Raw genomic sequence first — 18,480 nt, 5'->3', positions numbered from 1 at the left:
AATTAAAACTATGATGGCGTTAATTCGTTGATTCTATGAAAAATAGGTAAGACAGTTTTATTGCATAATTTTCCAATAAGAGATGTTATTTTGAACAGCCCGCTATTTCGGTAAATGTCACTTTTGATGCTGTCATTTTTTGACATTTCACAAGTACAAACTACGCCATTAATGAAAATGGAACGATACACGCTTCAATAACGCATTGTAATTATTAAAATTCACTATAAAAGTGGCGAAAGTTTGGCAGAGACGGTTCGTAAAACTAAAACATTTTTGGGTCGACGTGAAGCATCTTCTCGGACCGCAATACAGAAATTGGTGGAAAAATTTGAGCTGTTGGGACAAGTTAGTGATGTGAAGAATAAAACCCGTGCACGTCTTTCGAGAACAACTGAGAATATTGCTGCTGTAGCCCAAGGTGTTGAAGAAAACCCAGGTTTGTCCATTCCTCGTCGTTCTTTGGAATCAGCCATTCCACAAACGTCATTACACCGTATTTTGCATAAAGACTTGGGTCTTAATGCCTATAAAGTTCAGTTAACACAAGAACTCAAGCCGGCCGATCATCAACAACGTCGTGTCTTTGCTGATTGGGTCCTTGAAATGCATGAAAATGATCCGGAATTTCATCGAAAAATCATCTTAACTGATGAGGCCCATTTCCACCTTGGTGGTTACGTCAAATAACGAAATTGTCGAATCTGGGGCTCGGAAAACCCAAGAGTTATTGTTGAAAATCCTCTCCATCCTCGACGCGTGACTGTTTGGTGCGGTTTATGGTCTGGCGGTGTCATTGGACCTTACTTTTTCGAAAATGAGGCTCGAGCAACAGTTACGGTGAATGAATTGCGCTATCGAGAGATGATTAATGATTTTTTATGGCCGGAATTGGATGGTATTGATTTGGAGAACGTTTACTTTCATCAAGACGGCGCTACTTGCCACACAAGCAACGAAACCATCGATCTTTTACGGGAAAAATTTCCGGACCGTGTTATCTCTCGAAGAGGTGATCACAATTGGCCACCGAGATCTTGTGATTTAACACCTTGCGACTTTTTCTAGGCTATCGAGGACATAGGGCAGCCGCTTTACAATTTGGTTGCGGAAAATTTCATGAAAAGGATATGGTCCTGTAAGCGCAGTCGTGGCGGCCATTTGGCTGATGTTATGTTCCATTATTAACGGCATACCTTCCTCTTTATAATGAAATAAACATCCCTTATAACATATGCCAAAAAGACGAGTAGTAAATTGTAGAGAGAGCTAAGAATCAATGTGAACGTTAATAAAATTAATAAAGTACGAAAAACATCAATGGAAAGTGTGCAAAGACCTCAAAGTTATCGGGGTGTAATTAGTTCACATGGTTGATTTACTGAATACTTTTGTATATTTTGTTCTTCCACCAGGGCCAAAAAATGTCATTGTGTAAAAAAATAATGACTTTTACCAATATACTTCAGACAAATGTAACTACAAATATAAATTTTTGGTAGATTCAAAAAACATTATTCTACTTCTTTCATACATTAAATTGGGATTTGTCAAAGGTCACGAAGAGTGATGTATTTAGGTATTTGCAAACAATCTTATATATAAATATTACAGAAAGGAGAACTAAAAGAAGAATATTTATTCGTCCACAGATCCTCAATATTAGTTTTGAAAGTTCCTTATCTGTCAAAGAAAAAATGCTTGAAAGTCATTCAAGCAGACACAGATTTTAACAAATAAAAAGATTATGATACTATGAAGGTTTGACCTATAGAAAAGCTCCCAATTTCCAACAGAAAATGCAAAATTCATTTTCTGCACTCACATCTGAATTTTTCCCCTCATAATTTAGTATAATTGATTAAGAGGAGGTATTTGAAGATTTTTGAACGTCATAAGTCATTTTGAAAACTATGAAAAGGGGGCCAAAGTGTGTCATAATCAATTATTTTGTTATTGTTCACACTATAATTACCAAGTTTTATGAATAATGAAGAATTTCTAGAAACGGACGTGTCAGAATTTTTTTATTATGATGTCTGACTAACTATAACCTAAAAAACAATAATTGATAACTTTCGTTTCGTTTCTATAGCATAAAAACCACAGAAACTAGTGTAATATAAATTTTAGTAGTTCATTAATTTGATACTTTATCAAAATAGTTGATATTTCTCAACTCCGCATCTATAAAAGTTTATAATCGATTTAACCTCTTGGTTAACTGTAATCTCTTAAACTTCAGTAACAAACTTCTTTATGCATGTTTAAGTGGGGATTATGTTCCTTTGGGAAATATGGAAATATGATCTGTTAAGTTATTCAAAAAGCGAGCATGAAATAGTTTATTATCGAGAGAGCTTTTAAAAATATGGAGCGAATAAACAACATTGCAAAAAAAATAAAAAGTTTTTGATAGAATTAGCTTCATCTTAGACGGAACAACATATTGATGTTATTTTTTCATACATTATTCATATTTTCACTTATTCCTTTTTTGTTTTTACACGATAAAAATAATTTTGATAGATTGACGTCCGTTATAATCCTTTGGATGATGTATATAGTCATAAATATTGAACCAAGACCAGGTTTTAAATGTTTTGGTTTCCATTTGTTTGTTCATCAAGGCAAAATTTAACAAACTGAAATAGTGATATAAAAATACTCTTATGTCTCAGATAGTACTCATTATTTGTTGATAGGCCACATTTTAGAAGAGAATTTATTGATAAATTACTCAAAATACTACTCCTAATACTAAATTTTTTAGTAATAAAACATATATTAGATTTTAACTAATACCATTAATTTTCATAATCTTGTGGAAACCAATATAAAAATGCAAATTTTAAATAACAACACTGTGAAATTTCACCTTGATTAGTCTCAATATTTGATGGATCACAATTTTAATTAACCTAAAGACTAAATCAACATTATTCCTCTGGCCATCCGAGGTCTTCTCCGACAAGCTCATAAAATTTTTGGTTATGTTCCCCAAAATATTTTCTAAGTTTCGATATAACTTCAGGATCTACTCTTGGGTGTTTTCTTCCTTTTGTTTCTCGCAGGCATCTATAAAACATACGAAGTTTTATATTCGGAGTATTTTCAAAGTAATCTGAAAGATTGTTGCGGATGATTCGCTATTTAATGTCGAAAAGAAAACTTCTTAGGAATGTGTGATAAATATTTATGTTAATCAGTTGGACTCGTAGAATTTTCTTGAGTAAACGAAGTAAGTCATATTTATTCCAATAAAAACGATCAAATTCTGATAAATATAGAAAAACAAAAAGAAAGTATTTGTCAGATCAACTATTCACAATATGCACCTCCGGTCGACCTCTACTAGATTGCTAAATTTATTGGGAAAGTCTGGATTTCTGCAAATTACGGTATAATGTGACCTGAGTTTGAGAACTTTGTGAATATGAGACTTCAGAGGACACGGTATGGAGATCATCATCCAAATTAAAAGAGTTACAAACTTTATTAAAAACTCCCGTACCATCACTACAAAATGGGGATGAATGCCACCTTATATTCATCCTATGTGTTTTTTTATTACGTATGTTCACATGCTCCACCATGAACTGATAGGAGCTGTCTTCCTTCATCTTATAGTAGCTTCTTTCAGTCGTAGTTATCGATTAACATTATTTTCCAGATAACAGATAACGAAAACCATTCGATTTTATACCTAGAGTATATTTATCTACCGAGATAGGTAAGTTAGGTCTAACTATTTCTTGAAGAACACGGCCATTAGAGACGATAAAGTTCAGGAATCTTTCCCCATTAGAATTGGTAATTCATAACCTCCAATAATGGTTCGATAAAGATATTCCGTAAGCTCGAAATTTCTTTGGTATAGTTTAAGGTTAACGCATGAAAGCTAGACTGGGCACTATTGTACCAAAGTGGAACTTTTCTCAGAACTTCCAGAATTGAAAGGAATAAACAAATGTAGTTAGGAGTGTTAAAATAGAAAACACCTCCTCTGTGATAGCCAAGTGACCTTGAAAGCGCTGAGTGCAAGTCCAAGTTAGCATGGGAGTGTAAATTCTAAAGTACTATGAACGAACTAACCTTAACATGGCTACCAAACTTCTAGGATACACTAGGCAATAATAAAACAGACATCAATACGAAAAAATACTATATTTTGGTGCCAGTATGGTCTCAAGAGATGTTATATCAATAGCGAACTAGCTAAAGGATGAGATGAAGTCATAATGAAGAAACACTCTAGATCTTAAATAATACAAAAGATTCATTGCCATAGTCTGAGGAACTTGTAAAAGGCTCATAAATCTCGAAGGAATAGTGCTAGTAGTGGACCTTGGAAAATTGGATTAAAACCTCCAGAGCAATAACCTCCTTTGAGAGGAGTTTACGTATTTTGGAGATTTATAGATGCAGATCAGATTTGGAACCAAAACGACTCCCAAACTACCTGATCTAGTCTAATCTTAAGAAACGATAAATTTCTATAAAATTAAAATATCTCTCACCGGTCAAAGGTGCAGACAGGAATATTGATTATGAATAATGTTAAGAAATACAATGACCGAAAATATTTTTTGAAATATTACACAGATTTCCTGCAGCCCATTTGCGATTATTATGAAAATTTATAGTGCACTGTTTTGAGAAGTTCCTAGCATTTACTAGTTAAGGATGTTCTGTGGTACTCGTTTCTAGATATTCGCCAATTTTTTAAGCAAACTGACTCTCTAGTGATGGAGTTGTCAGAATTCTGAATCGGTGAAAATTTTTAGTTGAATTCCCCAGAAGTTTTTGCTTCTTGTAAACGAAGGTGTAGCTTAAGCGATCTTTAAAATAACCTTGAAAATACACGTCTTACTATACTTATTATTAAATTAAAAAAAATAAATGAATTACAATAGATTATATTCCTCACCTATCAGAAGTTTCATTCCTGAGACAGAAAAACCCTTTGGTTTCATTAAAATAAAAATTATGGGTCCCTATTCTGGCTTCTATACCAAGGAAGCGTTCAATCTTCTGAATTTGACTAACAGGATCCTCTATAAGTAGATCTCCATTGACAATGAGCAACTGATCCCTAGAAAAAGCTTCCAGCCATCTGTGCATGTAGTTATGGTATATAGATATAGCAAGAGGTCTGTATGATTCATTTATAGATCCGTTGGGAAAGAGCGCCAATTGTTCAAACGTTTTTGGATTCGGTGTAGGTAGAGCGGGCGAAGCTGTAGCTGCGTTAGCACGTAACTGAGTATAATCCGATATGGCACGAGTAACTGGTTCGCGGACAATAAGAAGTAGTTTGATGCTGGAGTTCATGGCTCGGATACGTTCGGGGACCTAAAATTAAATATATAATACATATTTATTGCATTTTTGTAGAAAATTATTATTCGCCCAGAGGGAGATCAGTGGAACTCTTAACAAATATTCAACAAAAAAACCTCAGTCATCCATTAGTTATTTAAATAAATTAACAGTTGATGTGTTGCTGCAGGGTGTCGGTTTTTGGCAAGAAGTTGTCGTCTCGTGTACAAAAAAAGACGTATTTAACTTTGTCAAAATGAAAAGCAATACAATGCTGTCCAAATTGAACTATTTACATTCTACTCTGAATCACTGTCATAGTTGGATAGGTTTCTTTTTTATATCACCTGACAATTTTTGTATATGATACTTGATATGCCGTCTTTTATAACGTAATAATTTAAAAATGTTTGATAAATCAATCGTAGTGTAAATGGTAACATTTTTCTTTGTCGTCGGTATTTTTTGAAGCACTGGCTTGCTGTAAATGGTGCTCGTGTTCATCTCCTTGGTCTTTTGCATTGTCATGGTTATTATCAGCGATCTTATAATGGGAGAAATACAAGACTTGATCAATTTTTGGTACTCCCCATACTCTTTTTAGTGACCCACAATATTTCCAATTATCTTATTTTCTACTTGATCAAAGCTCACGATATAAAAGTAGGATTTTTATGTCAAACTATTCTCACTAGCAGCTTAAAACTGCCCAGTGGACTGGTAACCAGGGTGTTTCAAAAAAAGATGATCCCGTTTTTAGGATAGATAGAAAACTACAAAATATTTGGGGTTTGCTCAGGTGAAAATTTTCGTAACGCCATCTGTATTCAAAATAAAGGGCGAAATTTTATACGAGTATGTTTTGGAAGCTGATACATCCAATGAATTTGTTTTTATGTCTGACTCTCATAGAGGGCGCTAGTTACACTGTTCGTACCATATAGTATTGAACATAACTTTTTCAATATTTCAAATAAACTCAAACATCATTTAATTTTACACCAAAAAGGTACTCTTGATAAAACTCGATACTGTGTACCGTTTTCGGTATTATTATTAATTGGTAAGCGTAACGAGGCCCCATCTATAAATCGAATAATTTTAAAAAACTTGGGACTGATGGCTTTCGTTTCTTGTAAGGACAAGTCCAAGAGTCTTGCCTTTTTTTTTCTCCAACGTCCTTTATTTTAAGTTACGAAAGTTTTTACTTGAGCAAACCCCAAATACTTTTCAGTTTTCTCTCTATCCTAGAGACGGGATCACCTTTTTTTGAGCACTCTGTACATTTTGGACTACGAGCTATATATAATATGAAAATTCAACAATCTTTTAAGTTGAAATATAGCCATTGAACCAAAAATTGTAGTATTGCCGATTCTATTTGCTCTAACTATAGTTAAATTTTGTATTACCAATTTTTTTAACAATGTCATTGAGAAATGTACTGATTCATTACATTGTATATGACAGGTGGACGTTGATCATCACAAATGTTTAATTGTAATTCTTTTTTGTTCCAATTGTTGTATTAATTTGAATAAATTAGAAAAAAAACAGATAGGAAGGTTTTTATTGTTAAATTTCTATTGCAATTATTTTGTGACGTTATTCATCGGCCCTTTTTTAGCTTGATCTATTGATTTTCGGTAGACATTTCTATATAGTAGCTAACAAATTTAGGGAGGTGATAATTTCAAACTAACAATTCTAATTTCTCAATTCTAAGTTTCTTCTATTCTTATTTCTTGGAAATTTTATAAATGTTCATATTTTTTAATCGTTTTGATTTTAGGTATCTTCAGTTATAAAATTAATTTTTCTTTTCAATAACACTTTTGAAAGATAAAAATTTTGATGTTTCGACTACTTTTAGTTTTTTTCAAAATATGATATTGATATTGACATTTGCTTATTTATATTAACAATAAATAACCTAAATGAATATGAATACGAAAGCCTAAGGAAAAATATATTTCTATTTTGATTTTATTTTTATTTTGAAAATCATGAGCGATTATTAAAAAAAAAAGACCAATTTTATAACAGAAGAGACCCAAAATCAAGATGATTTAAAAACATAATCATAATTCTAATATAGCTTTCTATATTCCATCTTCTTATACAGCACGCAAAAAAACAAGTTTTAATTAGTTGTTTATAACATGAAACTGGAATTGCAAACTACAATGTTGTGCAGTTTGGTTTTGATTGGATTAAAAGTCAAAAGTTTCTGAAAAACAACCACCTCAAAGCAATTGTTGCTAGTGAATCTTAGGGACAACTATACGATTTCAAAATAATCGAGAATTTGTAAAAACATATCAAATTGAAAGTTTATCGATTAAACCCCAAAAAATGGTGACATATAGTATAATATCCCGGAGACTACACTCTACACTACCGCTCATGTTTCAAAAAATCCAGCATTCAATGAATTCTCTGGAATATTATTATCACAGACTCAAATTTTGTATATTTCTTGATTACTTTTTTATCATTGAGAAAAATTTCAGGATTTTATCGCTATACTTCCCAATAATTTTTTTTATATTAGTAAAAATACTTACTTCTGGCGTAACGAAATAGCTAGGACTTTTTTCGATCGTTATCTGTCCCGCGTAAGAATGTGGCATTTGCATCCTGTACCATTCTAAACCTTTGAAGTAGTTTTCGTCCCTATCGAAGAAATGTATTTCTCCAGCTGCTTTCTGAATCATTGGATGTAGATAGAGCATTTCAAGTAATGCCCTTGTACCACATTTTCTTACTCCCATGATTATAGCCTGTAAAAGAAAATTGAGAATCGCAATTCATAGTCTAATAATAAACGTATGCTAACTACGGTTCCGAATTCATATGTATGGATATTCACCGCTAAAGAAATATTTTACAAATATACGGAACAAGTAAAAAGAGATTGCCAACACGATCTAACTAAAGCTACCTTTACAGTTTCCCATGAATTAGGTGTGAATTTACATGAAAGCAGCTTAGAAATGGGTCAATTCAGAGGTCTGGTCTGGTCTGGTCTTTCTAATTCTTAGACCCTTTTATATGTTTTTGTTGCTAAATTGTCTCAACAGATTTTTAAACAAGGAAAAAATTAACCTATTCCAGTCTTTATCAAAATATACTTTGACATTAAATGATATTATAGAAGAGAACCAATATTTTAAATTATATCTATTTTTACCTGTGGTAGTCTTCTGGCAGCAGCAGGGTACAGTCTTTTGGAAAGAAGAAGAACTGGAGGCCTTGAATGTTCCACGTTTCTTGTTTGTAGACTGTTAAGGGCACTGTCGTAGATCAAATGAAATGTAAAGAAGAGCGAGATCAGCATAATTGTTAGTATTGCTAGGGCCATTTTTGGTCGGGAAACACCGACTACTAAGACACAATCTGAAGAATCGCCTTCCATCGATTTCATAGCTGCTTTTGGAAGCCATCTATAAATGAAAAGCAAAATTTGTTATTTATTTTTATTAAAAATGAAGGATACATAATTAAGTTTAAGTTTTACAATAAAAATAGTTATCACAGGAGTCAACCTAACGTGAGCAGGATATGGAATGTAGCCTCACATTTCTTCAATGTTTCCATTCTGACGATTTGCCCGATCATCGATCACATCATTCCATTTAGTCCCTTCGAGCAAACAAGCAAGTATAGAGAGGAAATAATCTTCTTTACCAACGATAAAGATTTCATGCCCTACCAGTACATTACGACAACTATCTTCTGAATTTCTTTTGATTAATAGATTACATAGATTATGGATGGAACTTTTACGGAGATCGTTATCTGGATAACTTGAAAATTAACTGGTCTCATACAGCTAAAGCAACGCAGAAATTCTATCACCAATTCAGGTGGAGATTCTCCAGCACATATTATTTTTCAGACAGTGATTTGGAAACATCCACCAATATCTCGATTAAGACAGGTTTATTAAGTATTGCATCGTGATAAATGCCTAAATAAGCATGGTAATTATGTCCAGACTAAACTTGTGGATTTTCTGTCCATTGGTAATAAATGTGAATACTAAAATAAATAATTATAAATGTAATGTGATTCATGCCAAAAATATTAGCAATTGGATATAAATTCGAAGCAGTAATGACAGAATTGGCATTAAGCTTTGCTTTTCTTTATTTATATTGTTTCGTTTTCTCAGTTGCTTGAAATGTTTGTGAACAAATTACTACCTCATGTTTGCGGTCTTCAAAGTAATATGAAATTAAAAATCAAAAAGTAAATTAGATAAACGAAATGACATTGCTATCTCCTCCATTTTAGAAAATCCTTAAAAATTGGCAATATCAAAACTTTGTGTTTTGGAACCACAATTTGAAACAAATTTCTGGATTTTTTTCTGTATCGTCTCCCTCTGGTGCTCTATCTGTATCAAAATATCGACTAATCTATAACAAACAATCATGAATAGATAAATAATTCATTGATTTTTCCATATATCACATTAGCTTATTGCGTTGATTTCGAAAGTGAATAACGCAAATTACCATTTCAAATTTCATGCTGTATACTCATCAGCTCATTCATCATTCATGTTTCAATATTAGTTTTTTTTGCAGTTTGTTATTTTCTATGAAGCTATCTGCACGTTACAAAAATGAAAGTTTTATGAAATATCATGTAAAATGTATTTTCCAGACATGTGACGACACGAGAGTAGAGTTCAACAAACCGTAATTTCACTCTCAATTAATTCTGTCGCATTTTAAGATGATCCTCGTCAATTTTCATGTAAACTGTATGATAAAGTGAAAATGCGTAGCAGAAACAAGTGTTTTTTGCAATAGAAAACTAATTAATTATTAATTTTAACAAATAATTTATACTTGAATATAATATTGTACATAACTATTCACAGGTAGAAGGATATTTATATACTTATTAGGTCAGACATAACAGAAAATTGGATGTTGAAAGCTAGGTTAAGAGAATTGGATAAATATTTTATTAACTAATTATTGTAGCGCACTAATCACTCCCAATATTCAGAAAAAATCGATTTGTCGACATCTTCCTCAGTTCTAATACTTTATGATACTAGTTTCTCCTTCTACAACTTTCCATCATCTAGCAGTGGCAGAAGTAATTGTAATTTTTGGTGATGTTCATCTTTTCATTCATTACAAGTTTTTCTGATACGTATTTATCTTCACTTTCTATATGTGTCGTCCTTAAAATATTATTCATATTTATTCTAACATTCCTAAATTATCTAAAGTAAACTTCGCAATTATTCTTATTTTTCGAATTTTTATTTATTTTGGAAAGGAGATGTATAGAATCCATTTCGGTCTGATTATATTGTAAAAATATAAATTCAGTTTTTGTATTTGTTATACCATAAGCTCCTTCATCCGAAGATCAATTCTCCCAAAGACAAAAAAAACATTTTTTCCTTCTTATTTTGCCTTATCAGGTCCTGACCCTGTAAACAATTTTGCTCAGCCGGGAGATTTGTTTTCTTTCTACATCCCTGGGACCCTCAATTTTGCTTTTCATTATAAATTGTAGAATTTGGTAACTATTTGAATACTTGACCGGAGTATAACAGTTTTCGACATTTAATTGTTGTCAAAAGTACAAAAACCATACATTGCCACCCTTAGTTTTCTTAATATTTTAATATTCGTATATTATGGCGGCTTCAATGTCCAAACTTCATCATTCTTTGTCATATTTTTAAATTTCGACAATCGTTGCAAAGAAATGATTTCTTCTTCTGAATAATTGATGTTTGAGATTGGAGACCCTCCCAACGATTTGTCCATTTATCTGTACTGACGCGTTGAAGTACAGCTGGCAGCTGAAACCATAAACTTCGTCTTAGCAACATTTATATTCAGTCCCATTCCTTGTCACACTTCATAGCGGTATCTTCCCCATAGTGAATGGTGTTAATTAGTTCTTCAAAAACTTTGTAGGAATGTGGGCTAAACAACAAGAGAGGACCCATCAATGTCGAACGTCTCGTACAGTCTTCCAATAACTCAAAAGACCGCTTTCTATCGCCACTACAGGTTTATAAGATTACATTCTAGTCATTAAATAGAAAAATCTACACTACTACCATCGGCTATATCACCACAGTTGAGAGTTGTAACCAGGGCTTTCGCCGGATCAGTTTCCTCCAGTTATTTTGTTCTAAAATACTTAATATTTCAGAATCTACTTCCAATAAAAAGTGGCTTGTTATTTTGATTGAAAATATATTCAATTTTTTCAATGCTTATTCGAAAATTAGAGAGTAAACGAAAAAAATGGATTTTACTATTTACTGAACAATTTTGAAATTGATGAAAACAATAATTTGTTGTTTCAGTTATCTTTACTTGTTGTATCCAACTGTTTCTTATGTTATTGTTGATATTTTTTATCTGAAGTTTCAATCTCTGGCTTCAGTGGTTGTGAAAATTTCATATCAGATTTCAATCCCCAATAAGACACACGTTCACTCACCATTTTTCATTTTTCTCATTTAATATAATTGGTTCTCATTCAATGAAACCCTAATACAACTCGCAAGGTTGTCTTAATACTTGAAAGTTTAATTATCACCATTTTAAATATAAACTGCCATAAAAATCCATCTTCTTATTTTTTAATCTCTAAATTCCAATATTTAGATTCAAAACAACGCTCTTTTTTATCAAATGTTATTGGAACCAAATTAAATATGAGAAATTTCATTTTCACTTTCACGGACATCGATTTCCAAAATAAATTTCACCTATTGTTAGACAGAATCACGTTGTCTGAAATCCTTTGAAATTGTGGCAACTACTTAAGAAAAAGTATTCTAAGTTTGATCAGCTTCTCTTAGGATTCATTCAAAATAAGTTTAGATTCAATATTTTTTTATAAATAGAATAAATTAAATCAAACTGACCCTAATAACCATTTATATACATACTTGACTGACAAAAATCTCAGATGCTGAATGTCCAATGAACCTTGAAACATAAAAATAAAACCAAAGAGATGGCAGAAACTCTTCTCGTTAAATGGGATTTTTTCTTGAAAATGAAAAAATATGAAATAGATACTTACAGTATATCGAAATGTGGCGGTCGGACGCATCCTCTTCTTGTCTCTATTTTCGTAGGGCTCATTCTAGGCATCAAGATTCGTCTACCTCCATATCCATTATAGGTGTGTTTCTGTAATAGAGTGAAGAAATTGGGAAAAAATACTAACATACTACTGAAATCAATGAACATGTTTGTTTTTGACCAAAACAATGTCATGAAGTAAACTATATAAGTTCTATAAGCTACATTATTAATTCATATTAGACCAGTAATTTGCTTTACCAGAAACAAAAATATAATGATTTATATTGAACAGGTAAAAACGAAAACTTGTTGGTATGGTTTTGGACTGTTAAAACATATCAAAATAATAGTAATTCACATAGAAACCACGATTATGAATGAATTATTTGTAGGGACATTTCAATACTGATATCTTTAAGAAACTGAATTATCGCAAAATATATTTAATTAACATATATATTGTTGATAATCAATACCCGAATCAGAAATATATAGAGAGCATATGAAAAAAATGAATAATATTTCATAAGTAGCAATTTCCATTTAGTACAATTAGTGATTTGCAGCAGTCCTAAGTTACCTCTAAATTAACTTAATCTAGACTTTAAAGGAAAGGGTAATAGTATGATCTGAGAAGATTCCTCAATTTAGTAGCAGTACTCTGAGAATAAGTCAAAAACTATTGTAGGAAAATACAATTTGTACAATGAGATTTGGTATACGACAGTTAAATAGTGTTTACGTTACGTTCGTGGGTTGTCTCTGCCTGTATCGAATGTTTGTTTTGTTTTGATTTGACTTGATTGAGTCGCACCCCCTTCTGGTGTACGTGTGGTGCGACTCAATTTGAGCGAATCTTCAAACTCCAACAGAAAGCTGTAAGAAATGTACTCGGATTAAACAACAGGGCTCACTGCAGGGACTTCTTTAAAATATTCAAAATTCTGACTCTTCCTTCCTTATTCATTATTGAATCCGTTTGCCTAATTCGTAAGCACGCTTCTCCAATTTCATAAAACACGTTGCTCGGCTATCCGTTTAGAAACGCGGGGCACGACCTCTACCTACTTACTCCACGTGCAGAATTAGTTAAGGCTCAATCATTTACAATGCAAAAAATGCACAATCACTTGCCAATTGAAATCAAATCATCTTTTCCCGCATTCCGCAACAAATTGAGGAAATATGTACTGGAAAGTACCTTCTACTCTGTAAACTCTGGTTGAATTTTTGCCTTGGATATTATCTATTACTATTACCTATAATTTCGTTATTCATTGTGGTTTTCGTCTGTATATTGAAATTTTATTTTATTTGTATCTTTATTTCGTTATTTTTCTATTTGTTTGTTAGTTTTTACAAGCTTTTGTCTACAATTTTTTTACAATAAAGCATTTCTCTCTCTCAAATGAAGGACACAGTAGTGATGAATCGTTGAACGATTCACCGTCAATGTCCAAAAAAGCTATCCATCACCTTTTGTCGTATCGAAAAGCCGAAGAAGGTCTCTGCTACTAAGTCAAATTAGTTCAGATTTGTTCAGAATGTTTAGGTGAAGATTATCACAGAATTATGGAGGTTCATCTTCAGAAAATATTAATGGAATATTATATCTTACTGGCCACAACTTCTCGGCTAAGGTCGTTAATTTACTTTTTATTTGCCCAAAATCATATTTAAGGCAATAAAATTGTTTCTTGATATGAATTGAATGTTTCTGGCTCTTTCAAAATTTTATTGCTTCTATTTGCTTTAAGCAATACCAAAAACCTTTTTTTTTTAAGGAAAAATGAAATGTTTTTGGTTATTATATATTACGAAATATTTCTTTCACTCTTTTTGTATTTCCGATTAAAGATCGCTAAAAGGAACATTGATATTGAAAACATCCTCAAAAATATTAGCCAATAGATTTCACCATATTAAACAGTTGATGAAAAAGGCTTATGACGGATATTACTGGATTCTGATGAACTTTTGTGTATGTTGGTTCACTCACAAGTATGAATTTCATCAATATTTTAATAATCATCAGATAAGAATGGATATTTGATCTTGAATACTTTTGATAATCTAAAATATGTGACTAGGATTGGGTGTAATTTGTATGTTTGCAGGAATTTAATCGATTTATGAAAATTCATCAATAGTTGACCCTTATTAGATCTTGTCCTCTGTATGGCGATTGTTAATAGTGCATGGATTAATGTGAAGTATGAAAGAATGGAATGCAATCATTATTAATACTGATACGAAATCGTATCCGTCCTGGAGCTGTTCCTGCCTGGAGTTAGTTGAGTTATAAAATTCTGCGGAGGCGTTTGTTTTTCGTTTTTATTATAGCAGACGGTTTATTTACAATGTTTCTTTTAAACTAATTTATAAGTCTGAATATTTATTTGTTTTGTTTCTTCATTGCATAGAACTTTTGAGAATTTGTTTTGGAATATACAAGGAGGTTGTGTAGCGCAGTTTAGTTTATAAAAAAATATCAATAGTGAACAGACCGAAATAGAAAGAATTTAGAATAGAAGAATTTAAATAAATTATTTAACTTAGTTAAGTGATAGCGATAATTGAATTATGTATATAAATTAGTTAAGTGTAGTGTAAGTTATTTAAATAAATTAAGAACGCAAGAGACAGTTTATTAATTCACCCCACGAATAGAAAGAGTGTAAATAAAGTAGAAAAGCATTACAATACTGTGTCTTTCGGGATAACAATCTTTTTTTATCACAGGTATTCATTTTTATTATTATTATTATTTTACAGACATATTCAACCATCAACTCGTTTATAGAGTCACAATACTTTTTATTGTCTCGGGACGAAATTTCGGAGTCGAATCGAGTTAATTCGTAACAACAGACTGAATATGATTGAAATTGGAATGAAATGATTTAATCAAGGTGAGAAATGTCGTCTAGACACATGATAAAAGCAAAAAATTCAAATTCATAGTATAAAAAAGAAATTAGAAGAATGGAAAATATTCAGAAATTGATAAATTACAATGGAAAGCTTTTAGAAAGTTTTTTAGAAATAAATCAAAGTATTTGCTTTAAACCATAATAAACCTCCGAATAATCACTGGAATGAGAAATCAAATTGTTGATGATAATATGATTTGGGAAGAACTTACTTCAGGTGGTAAAAATAATAATAATAAGCAGTTGGATAATACCTGGACTTCTCAGTAAAATAAAATTTGTGTGCTTCATTGTTTTTTCCTTTTCTCTTGAATTTTTCTTGAGACTTAGCTGAAATAGTCCCACTCATTTCATTATGAGTCCCCTATACTAAAGGATAAATCGAATTTCATTTTTTTTATTATTCTCAAACAACTCAAATTGGCAAAAACATAATAATCAGAACTAAAAGAGAATCTTCGGAGGAGTAATAATTTGCTATATAAAAATATAAAACAATTTGTTGTCTGAATGATGAAACCTTTTTTATATTGACAATGAGTATAATTTGATTTCTGGATATAGTCTCCCTTTTTTACAATTCTATTCATTTGCCTCTTTTCCATTCTATATATGTTTTTATTGAAATAAATCTCTTTGATGCCATGAAACAATTTGAGATAATTCGAATAAGATATTGAAAAAGAGAAACGCATTTACATTCATTTCATTTTCTCGCAGACGAGTTTTTGTGGAAAAAACTTACCTGCCTCCACTGACGAAAGAAATTCCATCAAGGTGAAAAAACATCTTTAGATATGAATCGAAAGCATAATTCTAATTTTTTTGTTATAAACGCAAATGTGCATTTACAGAATTCACTCAAAAATTAACAACCGAACGCCTGAGGCTTATCTCCTAATTATTTTCGAAGTTCACAGACAAAAGTGATATATACGAAGGGATCAACTAAAATACTTGTGAAGTAAGTACACACTAAGAGTGCGTAAAATTTTACTTGACGCAATAGTACGTAAAGAAACATACTGTAAGCAGTAGTACGTATAGAAAAGTATTATTAAGATCCCCGTAGTGTACTGGCTAGAGTTCGAGTATAAGATGCGGGAGTTTCCAGGTTTAAGTCGCGCTCATTACATTTTTTATTTTTCTACTTATTTAGAAATAATGATTTTCAAGTTGGATTGATGCATGCCGATGAGAAGAGTTGAAAAATGTGATAACTACACAAAGTGCACCTTTCAAATAATAGTTTTTCAATTAGTTTTCTTTGTTGTTATGTTAATTTGTTCCAATCTTGATTGAAATATCAATAAATATACATATTTTATAAGGAATCAATAGAAGCGTTAAATTTTCTATTAAATGAAAAATTAAATCTTCTTTATGGACTAGTACGCAAGAAAATTACCATGAAACTTCTGTATTTTGATAAAATTTTCACTGGTAGAAAAAATATTCCAGCGAAAAGTAAGTTTCAATCCGTCCTTTTCGGGAAACTGAATACGACCCTTGAGAAGGCACGATTAAAAACGAAGCAACGAGTTTTCGAATTTCAAAATCATTATTCACTGAGCAAACTTTATGAATAATTTGAGATTTTTACAAAAGCCCAAATATGTTATGGAAAATAAAATCTGAATTATTACAACTTGTTCATTAGGAATCAAGTGAATGTTTTCTAGCTTGAATTATGTTGATTTATATGTGGAGATATTACTTCAACTGTTGTAAAAAATAACCAGAGGCGTACAGATTTTAAATTCTTCGTTTATCATAAAAATAAATTAAACCAATTAATCCAAACAAAATTAAACAGGACTAAGTAACAAATAGTGAAATCTAATCAGTCAAATATTTCTGGTAATTACTAAAAAGTGAACGAGGTGCTCAATTGGTTATAGCATCGTTTCTCCATATTTTCACGTAAAAAAATTTGCTCATTTTCGCTCTTTGAATAAATAAGAACCTCATCGACAAAGCATTTACACACAACACTGTAATAATTCAACTTTCGTGTCAATCACTGAGAAGTGAACAAGACTTTGTATACTTTGAGGTGGACATATCATAATTCTAGTCAATTCAATATAATTCCAATTTTCCGTGCGAAATTACTTATTCTCTATGAAGCTCTCTGGGTTATTTCAAACCTCATTGACAATGCATTCATCCATGTGCTCTATCAATGTATTCAAAAACCGCTACAATTCGCCTATATCCACTGTATCACAATTTGGAATCACCGCAATTTGAAATTAGATTACTCCGTTCCATCGTCTCAAATATCCAGGCAAATTCGTGCTGGCGCGCCGATTGTAGACGACTGTGCCAACATAGCAACGCTCTAATAATACCACGCTATAGAACGAAATCTTGCGTACAATTGTGTATGTAAGAGAAAATATTTCATTTGAATAGATAAAGAAAATGAGAAATATAAGAAAATGTCTAAAATAACTATTTGATCATTACTGTTTACACTGTAATACTGTATTTCTTTGTTCACGTATTGTGGCAGTCTCTTCTGATTTATTTATTCAAAAGTTCGAGTCTTTGAGAAATCATATTATTATCAACCTCCCACTCTATTAAAAGAATTCAATAAAGCCCCTGTTTCGTTGCTAAAACGTCCTCTATCTACATCCTACACTCTACAAGTGTAAGATCAAAGTGAATTTAGTGATATTAATTTTATATTCGCTGGTAAGTTCTTCTAATATCTCTTTGGTTTTGATGTATAGAGCTCACAAAACTCCAGTTATCTTTAATAATTTCCTTTTCTAACGAGAAAATTTTATAAACTTATTTCGGCGTTAACTCATATTTGAAAAAATATTAATTTATTTTTTATTCAAATTTATTCTACCTACTCGTTCCTTCTTCATTTATTTCACCTCAAATTTCATTGAATTTACTTTGTCCAGTGTAGAATATAGACAGAGGACGTTTTACGAATTAATTTCTTTCGAAAGTTAAAATAAATGAATTAGAACTCATGGTACTTGTATAAAGGAATATCCAAAATATTTGAGAAGAAAAAAGTAACAAGCCGAATGGCATGTTACAAAATCCATCTAAATATTCAACCTATTCGAGAACTCATCTTGATAATGGTAAATATTTTCGTCTTGATTCGA

General features: G+C 31.5%; 1 protein-coding gene across 1 annotated transcript in view; it reads right to left on the bottom strand.

The window, feature by feature from the left end:
* Nucleotides 1–1,694: 1,694 nt before the first annotated feature.
* Nucleotides 1,695–18,480, bottom strand: part of LOC130443686 (heparan sulfate glucosamine 3-O-sulfotransferase 1) — a 100,640-nt gene continuing 83,854 nt past the window's right edge. The window contains exons 2-6 of the mRNA XM_056778430.1: nucleotides 12,406–12,515; nucleotides 8,516–8,768; nucleotides 7,890–8,105; nucleotides 4,931–5,355; nucleotides 1,695–3,078 (exon numbers count right to left, since the gene is read on the bottom strand). Coding sequence (XP_056634408.1) covers nucleotides 2,940–3,078; nucleotides 4,931–5,355; nucleotides 7,890–8,105; nucleotides 8,516–8,768; nucleotides 12,406–12,476 — 1,104 coding nt within the window. The 5' untranslated portion in view covers nucleotides 12,477–12,515 and the 3' untranslated portion in view covers nucleotides 1,695–2,939. The remainder of the gene's footprint in view (nucleotides 3,079–4,930; nucleotides 5,356–7,889; nucleotides 8,106–8,515; nucleotides 8,769–12,405; nucleotides 12,516–18,480) is intronic.

This window comes from Diorhabda sublineata, chromosome 5 (assembly GCF_026230105.1).
Source record: "Diorhabda sublineata isolate icDioSubl1.1 chromosome 5, icDioSubl1.1, whole genome shotgun sequence".
Classification (NCBI taxonomy): domain Eukaryota; kingdom Metazoa; phylum Arthropoda; class Insecta; order Coleoptera; family Chrysomelidae; genus Diorhabda; species Diorhabda sublineata.
The sequence above is the reverse complement of the archived record's forward strand: the minus strand, read 5'-3'. Positions and strand labels throughout refer to the sequence as shown.